The sequence below is a fragment of the Lissotriton helveticus genome, chromosome 1_1, assembly GCF_964261635.1.
Source record: "Lissotriton helveticus chromosome 1_1, aLisHel1.1, whole genome shotgun sequence".
Taxonomy (NCBI): domain Eukaryota; kingdom Metazoa; phylum Chordata; class Amphibia; order Caudata; family Salamandridae; genus Lissotriton; species Lissotriton helveticus.
Genome location: NC_136057.1, coordinates 943,383,644 through 943,399,546, shown reverse-complemented (window position 1 = coordinate 943,399,546; position 15,903 = coordinate 943,383,644). Strand labels below are relative to the sequence as shown.

General features: G+C 51.0%; 1 protein-coding gene across 1 annotated transcript in view; it reads left to right on the top strand.

The window, feature by feature from the left end:
* LOC144763226 (uncharacterized) overlaps positions 1–15,437 on the top strand; it is a 57,718-nt gene extending 42,281 nt beyond the window's left edge. Inside the window, exons 2-3 of the mRNA XM_078648623.1 lie at positions 13,162–13,432; positions 14,446–15,437. Of these exons, the coding sequence (XP_078504749.1) occupies positions 13,162–13,432; positions 14,446–15,437 (1,263 nt within the window). The remainder of the gene's footprint in view (positions 1–13,161; positions 13,433–14,445) is intronic.
* Positions 15,438–15,903: the final 466 nt, after the last annotated feature.

Genomic DNA, 15,903 nt, shown 5'->3' with positions numbered 1-15,903 from the left:
TGGCCCTCTCCCTCCCTCTCCCTCTGTCTCCCTCTGTCGCCCTCTCCCTCTGTCGCCCTCTCCCTCTGTCTCCCTCTGTCGCCCTCTCCCTCTGTCTCCCTCTCCCTCTGTCTCCCTCTGTCTCCCTCTGTGGCCCTCTCCCTCCCTCTCCCTCTGTCTCCCTCTGTCTCCCTCTGTGGCCCTCTCCCTCCCTCTCCCTCTGTCGCCCTCTGTCTCCCTCTGTGGCCCTCTCCCTCTGTGGCCCTCTCCCTCTGTCGCCCTCTCCCTCTGTCTCCCTCTGTCGCCCTCTCCCTCTGTCTCCCTCTGTCTCCCTCTGTGGCCCTCTCCCTCCCTCTCCCTCTGTCGCCCTCTCCCTCTGTCGCCCTCTCCCTCTGTCTTCCTCTGTCGCCCTCTCCCTCTGTCTCCCTCTCCCTCTGTCTCCCTCTGTCTCCCTCTGTGGCCCTCTCCCTCCCTCTCCCTCTGTCTCCCTCTGTCTCCCTCTGTGGCCCTCTCCCTCCCTCTCCCTCTGTCGCCCTCTGTCTCCCTCTGTGGCCCTCTCCCTCTGTGGCCCTCTCCCTCTGTCGCCCTCTCCCTCTGTCTCCCTCTGTCGCCCTCTCCCTCTGTCTCCCTCTGTCTCCCTCTGTGGCCCTCTCCCTCCCTCTCCCTCTGTCGCCCTCTGTCTCCCTCTGTGGCCCTCTCCCTCTGTGGCCCTCTCCCTCTGTCGCCCTCTCCCTCTGTCTCCCTCTGTCGCCCTCTCCCTCTGTCTCCCTCTGTCTCCCTCTGTGGCCCTCTCCCTCCCTCTCCCTCTGTCTCCCTCTGTGGCCCTCTCCCTCTGTTGCCCTCTCCCTCTGTCTCCATCAGTCAGTGTTTGTCCCTCGGTCACCTCAACGCACATCTCTGAGGCACACACACAGTTGCACACAAGCACTGCACAGGCCTCACAAACTCCATAGAGCTGAATGTTAAGGGATGTCTCACAAGTACCAGCAAGCATCTGCCATGTGCCTGTAAGACAGCCACCATTTCCTGTCAACACTGTACTGTGTCAGGACACACATCTCAGAAAGCTCAATAGTACACAATGGGCACAGGTGTAGGCAGCACAAGTCCCTCCTGTGCTCATTGCCAACACAAACATCAGGACAAGGTCACACATGCTGTGCATAAACACAAATCCAACATAATGGCAGCATGCCACATGAGGGGACAGCCAAAACATGAACAATGGACGCTTGCAATTTGCAAACAAAGTAATAGCATGGCGTGTTGTACACACCCCTTACATAAACTCATCCCCGGGAGACAGGCGTTGTATTGCAACACTGTTCCAATTACCACAACAAAACACGTACTCATAAGAATATGCATACAACTCTTACATGCACATAACAGAAGCTCCAGTCCATTGTGGCCCTCTAAAAAAGCTAGTGCCCCATCTCATTACCTTTGTGGATGTACATAAGCACCAACATGGACATGGGTATTGACAAGGTGATGCGTCTCAGAGAAGTGCCAAGTTCTAAAGCCATGATCTCCAAGTGGGTGTACAGGTCCAGCGGTGTTGCCATTGTTTGGCCAGTATGGAACAGCAAAAGACATCCAAAGTAGTAGCTGACATGCTAAATAATGATGCTCTGTCTCTTACATCAACATGCTGCATCTAAACTCTGTGCATGCTTGCCGCACACATAAGATTTTTCACCACATCCAGGATGTTGCGTGAAACTTACAAATTCTTTACACGTGTGGTGCCGGCAACACAAGACACAGCAATGGCTGTGTCAGTCATTGTCAAGAGATTGGAAGAATGTATATACCCCATCGTACTATTGTGTTTTTCTACCACTAAATACACAACTGTACAATGTCAACTATGTATAGCTTGTGGAACAGTGATGCTGATAATGGATAACAAAACCACATGTCACTTGATATAGCCCTAACAGTGTCTCTCTCTCTCCCACACACAGGGCAACGTGCGGATCGCCCCCCCAGCCAGGGGGGCCAAGTATCCCAGTCCCAGGCTCAGCAGGACCCAGACCCCACCGCCAGCGCCGTCCCTCAACGCACTGTGGATGACCCCAACCAACCTGGCTCCTCTGGATCCCAAACCCCTGCAGCAACTATACCAGCTACATCTCTGCCAACCACCGGACCTATTCCCACCACATCCCAGCAGACAGGTCAGAGCCCTGCCCATGATTCACAAGAGAGCCAGTCTGAAAATGAGGGACACCCTTTGTCGGGCGCCCCTGAGGTTGGTGACAACCTCCACCCTCCCAGCACTCGGGGGGCCCGTCGATCGGATGTGCCCACAAGCGCAGGCCGTGCTCATGTGGGTCAGGGTGGTGGGAGTGGCGCAAGGCGGAGGCGAGAATCTGGCCAGTCAGCTGCAGGGACCGGTATGGCTGAACTCGATAACATCCTTGAGGCATACCGGCGGGACACCAGTGAGGTAAACCAGCTTGCGGAGACCCTCAACCAGCTCAAAGAACAGCAGGCAGAGCAAATAGCCAGGCAAGACCTGCATTATGGACGGGTGGAGGCACACCAGGCTCAGCTCTTGATGGTGCATAGGGACATTGTCCATGTGCTACGTCAGATGGCTGCCAACATGCAGCCCCCTCCCTGTGTCACAAGGCCAGCAACATCACGGCAAAGTGCAACACCAGCCACAGGGAGGGAGGAGAGGGAGGAGGTTGAACCCTCTGACGTAGCGTCCCATGCACCGTCCATGCCTGCACATGAGGGTCCCCCAAGGAAGGCGGGTCGTCCACGCCGAAGGCGTTGAGGGCCTGTGGCCCATGGACTTCTCCCAGGACACTGGACCTGGCATATAGCCCCTGGGTGCAACAGCATCCCCTACGAGACTCTCCCACAAGGACTTGCTGGTCACAGTCTGCCCAATGATGTCAGGCACTGTGGGCTGGACTCTGTTGACTGAAACAGTAAGCCATCTCATCTCCAGCAGTGAATTTTGGATTCCCCCCCCTTTCTGTACAGCACCTATTCACGTTTCATGCACTAGAGCACCCAATAAATAATTTAAACATCATACGCATTTGGTGAGTAATCTTTGAAACAGCATACATGTATATGTGTCAGCAAATGTCATAAATGCAAGGTATACAACAAACAGCAGTCATCCACACACTTGGATCAGAATCTGAGTGAGGACACACATTGGTCAGAAATTTCCACAAACTACATACATGGATGGTAAGACACACCTGTGTGGGACAGTCAATGCTGGAGGGGGGAATGAATCCCAAACAGCTAGCACAGGCAGGCCCAGGAGAGTCACTTTGAGGAGTACATGTCAGTGTCACAAAAGTAGTAGTCCATGTAGGGAGTACCTACAACTGTGTCCTCAGGTATGTGAGCTACCATCAGCATGATGCATTACTGTGTATGTGATTAATGCCGCACAGGATGACGGTGGCAGGACAGACTGTGGGCAATGGGCTGGAGCACTCTACACAGGCACACCTGATTAGGTGACCTACCCCTATGGAGCTACAAGTACTATACTACTGTAATGGGAACAACGCATACAGAAAAACAACACACACCAGACAAATACCAACCCCGGAACCGCCAAATCACACCACACCCAAGAGACAGGGTCATGGTGTGTGTCCCATGTGCCAACTTGACTGACTGTGACAGCAATGTTGAAGTGGTGTGAGCATGTTGTGTTCTGGCACGTGACTGTAAGCTAACAGTTTTCGGATCTAGTGGTGTTGACAAGCTAACACTCTACAATAGTGTGCCAATGTAAGGTGTGTGTGTGTTGGACACGCCACATGACCTGGTGGTACGTAGACCCAATGTCATGTGAATCTGCATAGTTGTGCCAGTATGTGTTGCACACACACGCATAGCAGCAGCTATGACTGAGTACACAGCATTTTCATAGCACGAGGGTGAATGTCTGGTGTTGTCTGTGTGTAGGGTGGCCGGAGCATGCTCTATTAATGGATGGAAGGAGGGTCATCCTGTAGGTGTCTGTGTTCCTGGATAGTGTGCGCTGCATGTTGGCTGTGTATGCAGCTGCAGCAATGAGTGAATAAATGACGGCAGGAGGGGTGTGACTAATTGCTAAACAAACACATAACACAAGGGCAGCCGCAATGCGCAAAGTGACATGTGGATGTGAAGGCAGGAGTGTCTGCCTCACTCAGGATCACTGACTACTAAATGGCACAGTAAACACCACACATCACAGTCAGTGGATCAGGGCCCTTACGGTCAAGTGGGGCACAAGACACACAGCGTCTGCAGGTGTATACAAGAGCTAGTGTGTTCAAATCCAAACTGCACCAACAAAGACATCTACCTCACACACAACATAGTATTATAGCCTTCACCCACCCCATGTGTGTGGACAATACACAGTTACACACCTAACAAGCATGAGGTAACTAATTTGAAAATAGTATATGTGCACATTAGACGGACATGTGTGTAGAGACACAAGCAGGCACTAGATTCTGTAGGAGTCAGACGTCATGCACAACATGATAATCTACATTGTGAGCCCATGGAGCTATCACAATCATACATGTGCATTGTCAATAAGTCCAATTTACACTAATCATGATGTCACCTGTAATGCCGCTTTACGAATACCTACAAGGCTGTCAACGACTGGCCGTACCTTTCTTCATCAGACTGGTGTGATGCTCTAAGGGTTCCACCTCCAAATAGCCCATTGGTCTGAGTACAAACAACAGACACAAAAGGGTGATCAGGCGAGGGAAGGAGAGGATGGGAACTGCTGGGAGGGAGACCTGAAACAGAGGCAATTAAGCATTAGGACAACATTCTCATGTCACAGACACTTCAAAAACCTCATTAGCTACACTCTACCAGTCACACCTGTGAAGTGTACTGTCTGGTGACAAATAATGATGATTAATCATGCCATCACATCAGATTCGATGCTGTGACACAGACACATAAAAACTGGGACAGTCTGTCATCCATTAGAGTCATGTGTAACGCTCACAAGTGAGCACCCATGCAAAAAGATCTATGTAGTATAAACACATTCCCAGGCACAGATGAGGTAGACATCAGTAACAAATGGAAACATATGGAAATCAAACTACCGCTAACTCTAAAGTCTGTATGTGATATTGGTAAGCCATAAGGGCCCTGTAAGCTAACTTGAGCAAATCCACTCCAGCTGTTAGTATCACATATGACGAGGAAGTTAATGATCGACATGCAATGAAGGCACTCTGTAGCCAGTCTTTTGGTGTGGCAAGTATGCATCACAATGCTAAACATGATATGCATGTACAACAAATATTAAGTGCAAGTGATGTCCATCCAAGCTACATAATCAGACCCTACCATAGCACAGTCATGGTGCCGGCGACCAGAGATTCATGTGAATGACCGCACTCCACTGGTGCTACACAGAAATTCACATATGCATCTTTCACACTTTTTACTTTGTCATGCTAAACATACATGGCATCATGTGCATCTAAACATCACGGCTACTCACTGTGAAGGCTGGCGTTGCAGTATTCTCAACCTGCACTGAGGTAACGACATGACAGTGACATGATATACTGCTGCAAGGGGCAATGCATCCATGTTAACTGATTCACGGGACAGTTGTCTTAAGATGTGGAACATACACTGGGCAACACCAACACCACATGCTTTCATGGTACTCACACTGGACTGGCCCACAAGCTGGAGGTGAGGATCCAGTCACATTCTAATGCACACAGTGAGGCTGCAATCCCCCACAGAGTCCGTGGTTGTGACCTCTGACACAATGTCATGCCATGGTATGTGCAATGTTGCTGTGGCAATGTCTCCACACATTGATGCATTCACCAGAGTATCAAAGTACAACAGATGACAGAAGGGGTGACTATCCTGTCATGGGAGTGGCCATACATGTCATGAGGTACATATTGGAGTAGCATGTATGCAAGATGACACCACATGCACATGAACATGTACCACACATTTCTACACATACCAATGCTAAACAGCCTCATATGAGTCCTTACCCAAATTGACTCCTCCACATGTTCAAGCATGCTCCGTTGATGTGGCTGACGGTGCAATCATAATGAGCAGTAGCAGGATGACCACGATGTACCCCAACGGACAACAGGCAGGGCGAGCTGTGGATGAGAGTGGCACACAAGGGGTCACGGTCGGTATAATGTCATTTTGACAATGTCTGTTGAATAGCCTGATGTAGTATGACACCTGTACATTCCGAGTGCACTCATAGCACGTATGTGTGTAGCATTCCAACTGAACATGTGACACAGCACAACACACATCCAATTGATCTTGCTTACAGTCTGTTGCATACATAGCATGCTACCCATGCTACTCTATAGTCCATCTTTTACTGAAAAGATGAAAGGACTCACCATCATGAAAAGAAGTTGCGGATGAGGTGACCGCGGATATCATCTTCACCCTCCTCATCACTGGCATCCTGGCCAAGGCCTTCATCCTCAACGGGCGGATGTTCCAGCTCATCAGGATCCAGGTAGAGTGGCACAGCCTTCTCCACTGCCATGTTGTGTAGCATGCAGCACACGGTGAAGATGTCACACACCTTGCGTGGGCTGTATTGGAGGGCTCCGCCTGTCTTGTCCAGGCACCTGAAGCGGCTCTTCAGGAGTCCAAAGGTCCGTTCGATCACCTGCCTGGTCTTCACATGTGCATTGTTGTAACGCTGGTCTGCAGCTGTCCTGGGGTTGCGTAGCGGAGTCATTAGCCATGGCATGTTTGGATATCCAGCGTCTCCTGCAATTTGACAACATGTACAAGAGTCAATCATATGATGCAGATCATGAAGTTGTGACATACTGACATACAGAGCTCACAGTGTATACTCACCAACTAGACATGCCCGGTGGTTGTGCAGCTGCAGCATCATCTGTGGTACCCTGCTACGCCTCATGATGAAAGCATCGTGGCACGATCCTGGATAACGTGCACAAACATGTGAGATAATCATGTTGGCAAGACACACCACCAGGGCATTTATCGAGTGGTAGTGTTTCCTGTTGCGATACGCTTGCTCCTGAGCCTGTGGTGGGACAAGAGTAACATGTGTACCATCAATTGCACCAATTACATGTGGCATACGGCCCAGGCCATAGAATTGCCCCTTGACATCTGTCAACTCTTCTGGAGTAGGGAATGTAATGAAATCATCAAGGTGGAGCAACATTGCTCCCAAAACATCACTCAATACCCGGCTAAACATGGTCTGAGACATCCCTCCCACATCAGCTATGGTAAATTGGAAGGTACCTGTGGCAAAGAAATGGAGGGCTGCCATAACCTTCACCTTGGGTGTCAGTGCACTTGGATACCTGTGGCGTGGTTGTAGGTGAGCCTCAAGCCTGCCCGTCAGGTCCTTGATCAACTGTCGGCCGAAGCGATATCGACGGATGCAGTTGCGCTCCCTCATGGCTTCCAAGTCAGGCAACGGCCTTTCCAGAGGGGGTGCCCTGCAAGACACAATTTTAAGGAAATGTCTACAACTGTCTGACTAAGACTATAACAATGTACATGGCACAAGCAACACCTCTTCAAATGATGTAGACAATTTGGAGTGTGGTGTGGGATACACACAGATGCCAGCTCCCACACACTCCTCCGTGGCGAAGGTAAATACCTGTAGTGTGTGGAATGGATGTGACATGCATACAAGCCTTCAGATGTACAGGTCTAAGTGACCATGACAATGTATCATGTCAGTGAGACACGTCATGTCAATGTCAGTAGGAGGTTGCACACCCAGAGGGCAGACTGCAATACACACACACACCACATGTGCAATCATTTGCACTGTTCAGCCTTAGTCATGTCGCGGTGTGTACTTTCAGTGAGAATTACATGACCATCATCATACATCATGATAATTACATTTGTCACTGACGGTCTGTAATGCCATCACACATGTGAACGGGTCATTTACACACGTGGCATGGTGTGTGTACATTAGTCACCCTGCCATCACAGCAAGGACACAACATATATGCTCCTACAGCAGATGCACAGTACTTTCAAGGACTAGTTACTTACCTTTTGTGAACCAATATCTGTAAGGAACAGTAGGCAGTAGCAAAGTGTCACATTTCTATACATACATAGCTTAGGACTAATTAGCCTCCCTGGGTGTCATTGATCTGACCAGTGAGTGGTGGCTATCCAGGCCACACCGGAACAAAAGTAGTGTTGTTGATTGGCATCCGACAAGGGCGTGGCCACGTTTTGGCTGTACCTACAACGCATACACTGGCAGCTGTTACACAAACATATCCCACAGAGAGTGTGGGTAGCAGGCAAAGATGCATGTCAAGTAGCTAAACATCACTCCCAGAGTCAGGGAGGATGATGACATCTTTGCGTAGTGCCTGTACCTCTTGGATACCCTCTACAGCGTAGGTAACGTGAATGTGTTCTGTGGTTTTGAGGGCTGCATGCAGATGCTTCCTGGGATGGGGTGGTAGGACAGGGAACATGGTCAGTCCGGGTAGGGCAGTGGGGGTCTGACAACGTGCCTATGTACAGACAAACATGCTGCGTGGCTGTACAAGCTTGCAAAAATACATACAGTACTCTCATCAAGATGAGCCTGCAGAGGCTCAGCGTAGCGTTAGTGTAGTTGAAGGACCTGAGTGACAAGTTGGTCCTCACCGCAACAACAGGGAGATGAAGGGCCATGGTTACAACCGCCCACATAAACACTACACTGAACGTTGCCAAATCATCCAAATACATCTTTTGAGTTGAGACATCACCTGTGTCTGGCTAGGTGTCCACAACACTCGCATCCCCCAGTCCACCTGTCCTGTGGTGTTGGGACTGACACTCACGTGCCAGTGGGTCTTCTTGACCCTCCCAATACTCATTAGCGCCAATTGTAATGAGGTGTGGCCAGCTCATTGATGTTTACATTCCCATGCAGCATTAAGAGCGGTGTTCTGCCACACAGTTACCACGGCGGAGCCGTACAGTGTGTGTTATCGGGGCCAGCACCACCCCAGAATGGCGCCACGGCTGACACCTGGGGGAGATCTGGCAGTGAGGTTGTGAGTTGCACCAGCGGGGACCTGGATGAACATTCCGATCATGTCTGTCACAGCGGTTCTGGGACGTATGCACCGCCTGCGTCCGTCACTCAGCGAATGATGGCGTCAGGGGCATATCAACTGAGGCGCAACTGCCCCCTGACGGGTACGGTGGGCCAGAAGCTGATGCATAGTCACTGGCCGGGGTGAAGGACATCATGGACATGAGGAAGTGCAGTTACTCCTCCTGTGTCACATGCAGGGCTGGGACCGTAGGTCGTGGTGCTGGCTACGATGGCTGCTGTTCTGATGGAGCCGTGTGGTCGCCGTCACCCTAATCCCATGCAGCATTGCACTTGCATCATGGTTATTTGTCAATGCAATTACACATCTCTGACTTTTGTTGTTTACCTGACAAGTGTCGCCTGGGGAATGATGTACTAATGAGGGGCTCACATGTCTCCACACCCACACACATGCACTGGTCCTACATCCCAACCATGAGCTATTGTGCTGCTGTGCCAACTGCTGGAGTCTAAGTGGCTTGTGGGACATATCACACCTGGATTCATATGTCAGCTCCCCGCAATTGGAGCAGCTCTTGTTGTTGTGCCTGACGTGAAAACCGTGGAGACACAGACGGTGAGGGTCACTCACCAACATGAGGCCTTTTCATTCCTCACAGGCTTTGTAAGTGACATCCCTATTGGCACGGTCTTGAGTATGACAATAAAAGGTAAATGTTCTGAAGTGTTAGTACAATGATTTAGGGTACAAAATGTGTAAGCTTTAACTTAGACCGGAGCTGCGTTGGTGTTGAGAAACAAACAGAGGACCTGACGTGTGGACGCAGAGGTGACATATGACTACTCAGATAACGTCATCAGGGCAGACACAACGCCAAGGATACTTGCAGAGCCAGAGGAATTACACACCAACACACAAGTGTACGGTATTACGGAAATTGCCATGTCCAGGATGACATGTGTGGATATTCTGAGGTGAGTAATACTTTACTGACCTCTTCATGGCATATGCTAACAGCATGCACAATGTAGCACAAGGCACACACATGACGTGGTCACACAGGGTCATGCTGTGCGGCTATGACACCTCTGTGACAGTGGGCATGTTCCTGTCATCATGTGGCAGTTCCCTGTACTGAATTGTGGCCCATTCGAGTGTTCATGTGCCACGCTACATGTTGCAGACGTCAATCGTGTTGAAATTGTTGAATGCATGTGATGCACATGTGCATCATGAATGATGACATGTTGTGCAAGCTATTTACACATCAACTGAGGCACACGGTCACAATCCCTGTGCTTCTTCAATGTCTGCCAAACCTGGCACATACTGATGTATGTGTGCCATGCTGATGTATGCATCCACATGGTTGACATGAGTGTAGACTACATCCCTGCTGTGTGATTTCCTAGTGTGACTCTGCCAATGGTGACATGAAGGTGGACAGGGACGCAGCCTACACAATCGTTCACTTGACCATGTCTGACTCAATGTACCCCAATGGTAGGGGCCTGTGTACGCATCGTTTCCCTATCGCCTTTAGGCTCTACTGAGCGTACCCCAATGGTACGGGCCTGTGTACGCATCGTTTCCCTATCGCCTTTAGGCTCTACGCGAGCTGAGCGTACCCCAATGGTAGGGGCCTGTGTACGCATCGTTTCCCTATCGCCTTTAGGCTCTACGCGAGCTGAGCGTACCCCAATGGTAGGGGCCTGTGTACGCATCGTTTCCCTATCGCCTTTAGGCTCTACTGAGCGTACCCCAATGGTACGGGCCTGTGTACGCATCGTTTCCCTATCGCCTTTAGGCTCTACGCGAGCTGAGCGTACCCCAATGGTAGGGGCCTGTGTACGCATCGTTTCCCTATCGCCTTTAGGCTCTACGCGAGCTGAGCGTACCCCAATGGTAGGGGCCTGTGTACGCATCGTTTCCCTATCGCCTTTAGGCTCTACTGAGCGTACCCCAATGGTACGGGCCTGTGTACGCATCGTTTCCCTATCGCCTTTAGGCTCTACGCGAGCTGAGCGTACCCCAATGGTAGGGGCCTGTGTACGCATCGTTTCCCTATCGCCTTTAGGCTCTACGCGAGCTGAGCGTACCCCAATGGTAGGGGCCTGTGTACGCATCGTTTCCCTATCGCCTTTAGGCTCTACTGAGCGTACCCCAATGGTACGGGCCTGTGTACGCATCGTTTCCCTATCGCCTTTAGGCTCTACTGAGCGTACCCCAATGGTAGGGGCCTGTGTACGCATCGTTTCCCTATCGCCTTTAGGCTCTACGCGAGCTGAGCGTACCCCAATGGTACGGGCCTGTGTACGCATCGTTTCCCTATCGCCTTTAGGCTCTACTGAGCGTACCCCAATGGTACGGGCCTGTGTACGCATCGTTTCCCTATCGCCTTTAGGCTCTACTGAGCGTACCCCAATGGTAGGGGCCTGTGTACGCATCGTTTCCCTATCGCCTTTAGGCTCTACGCGAGCTGAGCGTACCCCAATGGTACGGGCCTGTGTACGCATCGTTTCCCTATCGCCTTTAGGCTCTACTGAGCGTACCCCAATGGTACGGGCCTGTGTACGCATCGTTTCCCTATCGCCTTTAGGCTCTACTGAGCGTACCCCAATGGTACGGGCCTGTGTACGCATCGTTTCCCTATCGCCTTTAGGCTCTACGCGAGCTGAGCGTACCCCAATGGTAGGGGCCTGTGTACGCATCGTTTCCCTATCGCCTTTAGGCTCTACGCGAGCTGAGCGTACCCCAATGGTAGGGGCCTGTGTACGCATCGTTTCCCTATCGCCTTTAGGCTCTACTGAGCGTACCCCAATGGTACGGGCCTGTGTACGCATCGTTTCCCTATCGCCTTTAGGCTCTACGCGAGCTGAGCGTACCCCAATGGTAGGGGCCTGTGTACGCATCGTTTCCCTATCGCCTTTAGGCTCTACTGAGCGTACCCCAATGGTACGGGCCTGTGTACGCATCGTTTCCCTATCGCCTTTAGGCTCTACGCGAGCTGAGCGTACCCCAATGGTACGGGCCTGTGTACGCATCGTTTCCCTATCGCCTTTAGGCTCTACTGAGCGTACCCCAATGGTACGGGCCTGTGTACGCATCGTTACACCATTCAATGTGTAGCAATGGCAATGTCACCGTACTTGTGTGTGGTTTTTTAAATTTCATAGGGAACAACTAAGGAAACAGTGTACTGTTCCAAATGCAACCAGGTTGTCATGGATACGGAGTTTTTTACACTCCTACAGGTGTCCTGGAAGATTCAGTTAGGAAAAAGTATACAATGTTGCGAAAGTTGTTGTTCAGCTCTGGCTCTATTTTCAAACCATGCATATGTGTGTAATGGGCTTAGGTGTGATGTGATTGGATGGAACATAGGATGCAAATTATGGTGGCCTATCACACACTACTCCTTGGACTCACAGACCCTCTGCAGCACAGATATAAGGCAGCATGTGGCTGTGGGAGGGCACTTGCCTGCACAACATTGGTGTGCTAACCACAGCTGCTGTCTCTGAATCCTCTGGCCCTGATTAGCTGAACATGGAGAGGGCACCTGCATTCACTGATGGTGAGAACAAGGCCCTTCTGGATGCCCTCCTGCCCAACTTCAGCAAGCTGTATGGGAGACCAGGGGATCAGGTGAGTGATGTGTGCAATACCTTGGAGTGTGCACCTGTTGTGTGTGTGACATCATAGCCACTGTGTAGTAATACTGGATAGATGCAATGTTGTTGTGAGTGAGTGCCAGGGTGCACAGTGTTGTTAGAAGAGAGTTATTTGTTGTAGTGTGGTGTGTGACAGCATGTCACGTGCTGCATTGCACCCAGATATAGCATGTCTTGTTCAGTGAGTGTCATGCTCAAAGAGTGTTTTACAGCCCTCATGTAATCTGTAGATTTACAATGTAATGCTAAGCAGTTTTGTTAGCACACAGGCCACATACTCCTGGACAATGATGCTAATGTGTGTGCCATACGTTGCCCTATTGTCATCATGTATTTTGTGGACATATGGGTGTCTTGGGAACATGCACCAGGTATACTGATGTTCTGTAACTTTACATTTGTGACAGGTATCTGCCTATGAGAAGGGTGAAATCTGGGTGGACATCGCCAGGGCTGTCCGGAGCGAGGGGGGGCCTCGCAGGAGGCTTCGAAACATAAAGAAGAGGTGGCAGGACATCCGGTGCTGGAGCCGCCGCATCGCCCGAGTCCAGCTGAAGCTGGAAGCTCCACGCCGGCATGGCGGCAGCCGGCAACTCACCCCCAACATGCTCCGGGTCCTGGAAGTGGTGTTCCCAGACCTCCATAGGCAGTTGCAGGAGGGACAGCAGCACGAAGGGGGTAGGTACATGTCTGTTTGTAGTCATGTGTGTGAGAAATGGTACCTGAAGAGCTCTACGGCATGGTCACACTCCCATAGTTTGAGTGGTGTAGTCAGACAGGCAGTTCATGCATTGGAATTCGATTGTCCCTCTGTCAGCAGCTGCTTCTTTACATGCCTTGCCCTACTCCACAGTAGAGGTTTGCTTTGGCTAATGCTTGTTTTTGACATGTACTCCTATGGTGCAGTGTCTCAAGTTGCATCTTCCTTTGCACATCTTCATGTTGTAGGGGGGTATGTCACACCTGTTCGTACCTTAAATGTAGCACCACATGTGCACTATGTCTGCCCTTCTTCATATTGTGGCACTGTTCTTGAGTCTCAACAAGTGTTTTGTGCACAAGTCAGCCTCAGTGGCCTTTGTCCATGGTACACTTTCTAATTATCTTGTGTTAGCTGCAGGTGCACAATGTACATGTGCTATATTTTGGACTTCTGCATACTCACACTGGGCAGTGCGTGTGTGCATATTCTCTCCATCTGTGGCATGTTCTTTGTACATGGTATTGATGGTTTGCCACACAATGTGACTTTGGATGTACAAAGCGGTGATGGCAGTGTGAGGTGATGGAAGACTTGTTTCAGGTCCCAGGACGGCATCACATGGCAGTTTGCCCAGGACTTTTCTAATGTGGCACAGAGTCAAAGCTAATCAAACATGACCAGGTCTTGATTTGGGTGGCAGGGTTGGGTAATGAACTGTTATGCATCATCAGCTATCCTGTTGTCAGGCAGTGGATCATGATTGTGTCTCTCATACAAGTATTTTACTTGCCTATACCTTGTCTCCTACCTTACATTGAGCTGTGTGTCTCTGACATTTCTCCACAAGTAGAATTGTCATTATGAAGAGTTATGTGTCATGTGACTCATGATGCATGCCATGTTGACGAAAGAGGCCATATGATTTGCAGCTGATATGTCTGATGTGTACAGGTGACTGATATGTTTTAATTCTTCTCCTTGCTCACAGCATCATCATCTGAATCTGGAGGAGACAGAGGCGCGGACCAGGCGGAGGGACACACCGACAGTGCCACCTGCTGGGAGGTGTCAGAGGGAGGCAGTGGCACAGAGTGGGAGGAGAGTCTACAGGCCGCACGACATGTGACTGACACATCGTACCATGCCGACGAATCCGAGACAGACTCTCAGGAGGGGGGGGAATATGCAGCAATGGTCACTCATACATCTTTGGCTGCCCTCCCCTCCTCCAGTCCCATCTCCAACCTCCCACTCCTTGGTGTGCCTAGGGTCCGTGCTAGCCCCCGTGTCTCCTTTGTTCCCGGCACCGCAGCCCCTGCCCCTGTGTCCCCTGCTGCCCTCAGTGCTGAGACAGTGGACCTACTCCGGCAGATTGCAGTAGGTCAGGCATCCATGCTGTCTGTCCTCCATGGACATACACAACTGATTACACAGGTGGTGTCGTTCATGGAGGGCATGTCATCAGCCATGTCTGATCTGCGTCGGAGTGTGGCTGCCATTGAATCAACGCTGACGGCAGCTATGTACACCCAGCAGCATCTGTCCCCCCCCCATCCTTCCGAGCCATCCACCTCTGCCTCTCACATACCTACACAGCATACACGCACACGCCACAGGTCAGACACACCCAGCGCACACACACAGCATAAGAAGCTCAAAGCTCCACGCACACAGTCTCAAGGGCAAGTAGGCACACCCACAGGGAGAGGGGAGACACCTCACACACACATCCACACACCCAGTAGGACTGACTCACAGCCCTGTACCTCCACCCCCAATGTGTCCCCGGGTTCTGGTGGTAGTTTTTCCGCCCTGGCTGAGGTGTGCAGCCAGGTTTTTGAATCTACTTTCGGCGATGCCCCAACCAGTGTGGATGAATCCACTACACCTGCACCCACTCCACCTGTCCTTCCCTCTCCTGTCCATGCGGTGCCGGAGGATTCCACAGATGGTGCCCCCATAGTCAGCACAGCTGATTAAACGCCATGTGCAGGCATGTTTGGGTGAGATGACACCCATGGAGGCACAAGCTATTGCTGAGACTCTATTGGACTGGCCATTGCCCTTTAATGAGCGAGGACTCTCATTTGCTTTTCTTTTGTGATTCCGCTGAATAAAGCAGATTTTTTCTTTTCAGATTTGTAGTTTGTGTGATGATGTCTGTGACTGCTGGGTGCCTGGGAGCTGGTGTGATGTTCACATTTAGGTCTACTAAAATGTGTCTATCTCCTGAGGGTAATGAGGTTGACAATGGTATGTTTATGATGTACGAGCTGGGCAGTGGTGGGCACTCTGATGCTGGGCACTCTGATGCTGGGCAGTGGTGGGCACTCTGATGCTGGGCACTCTGATGCTGGGCAGTGGTGGGGACTCTGATGCTGGGCACTCTGATGCTGGGCAGTGGTGGGCACTCTGATGCTGGGCACTCTGATGCTGGGCAGTGGTG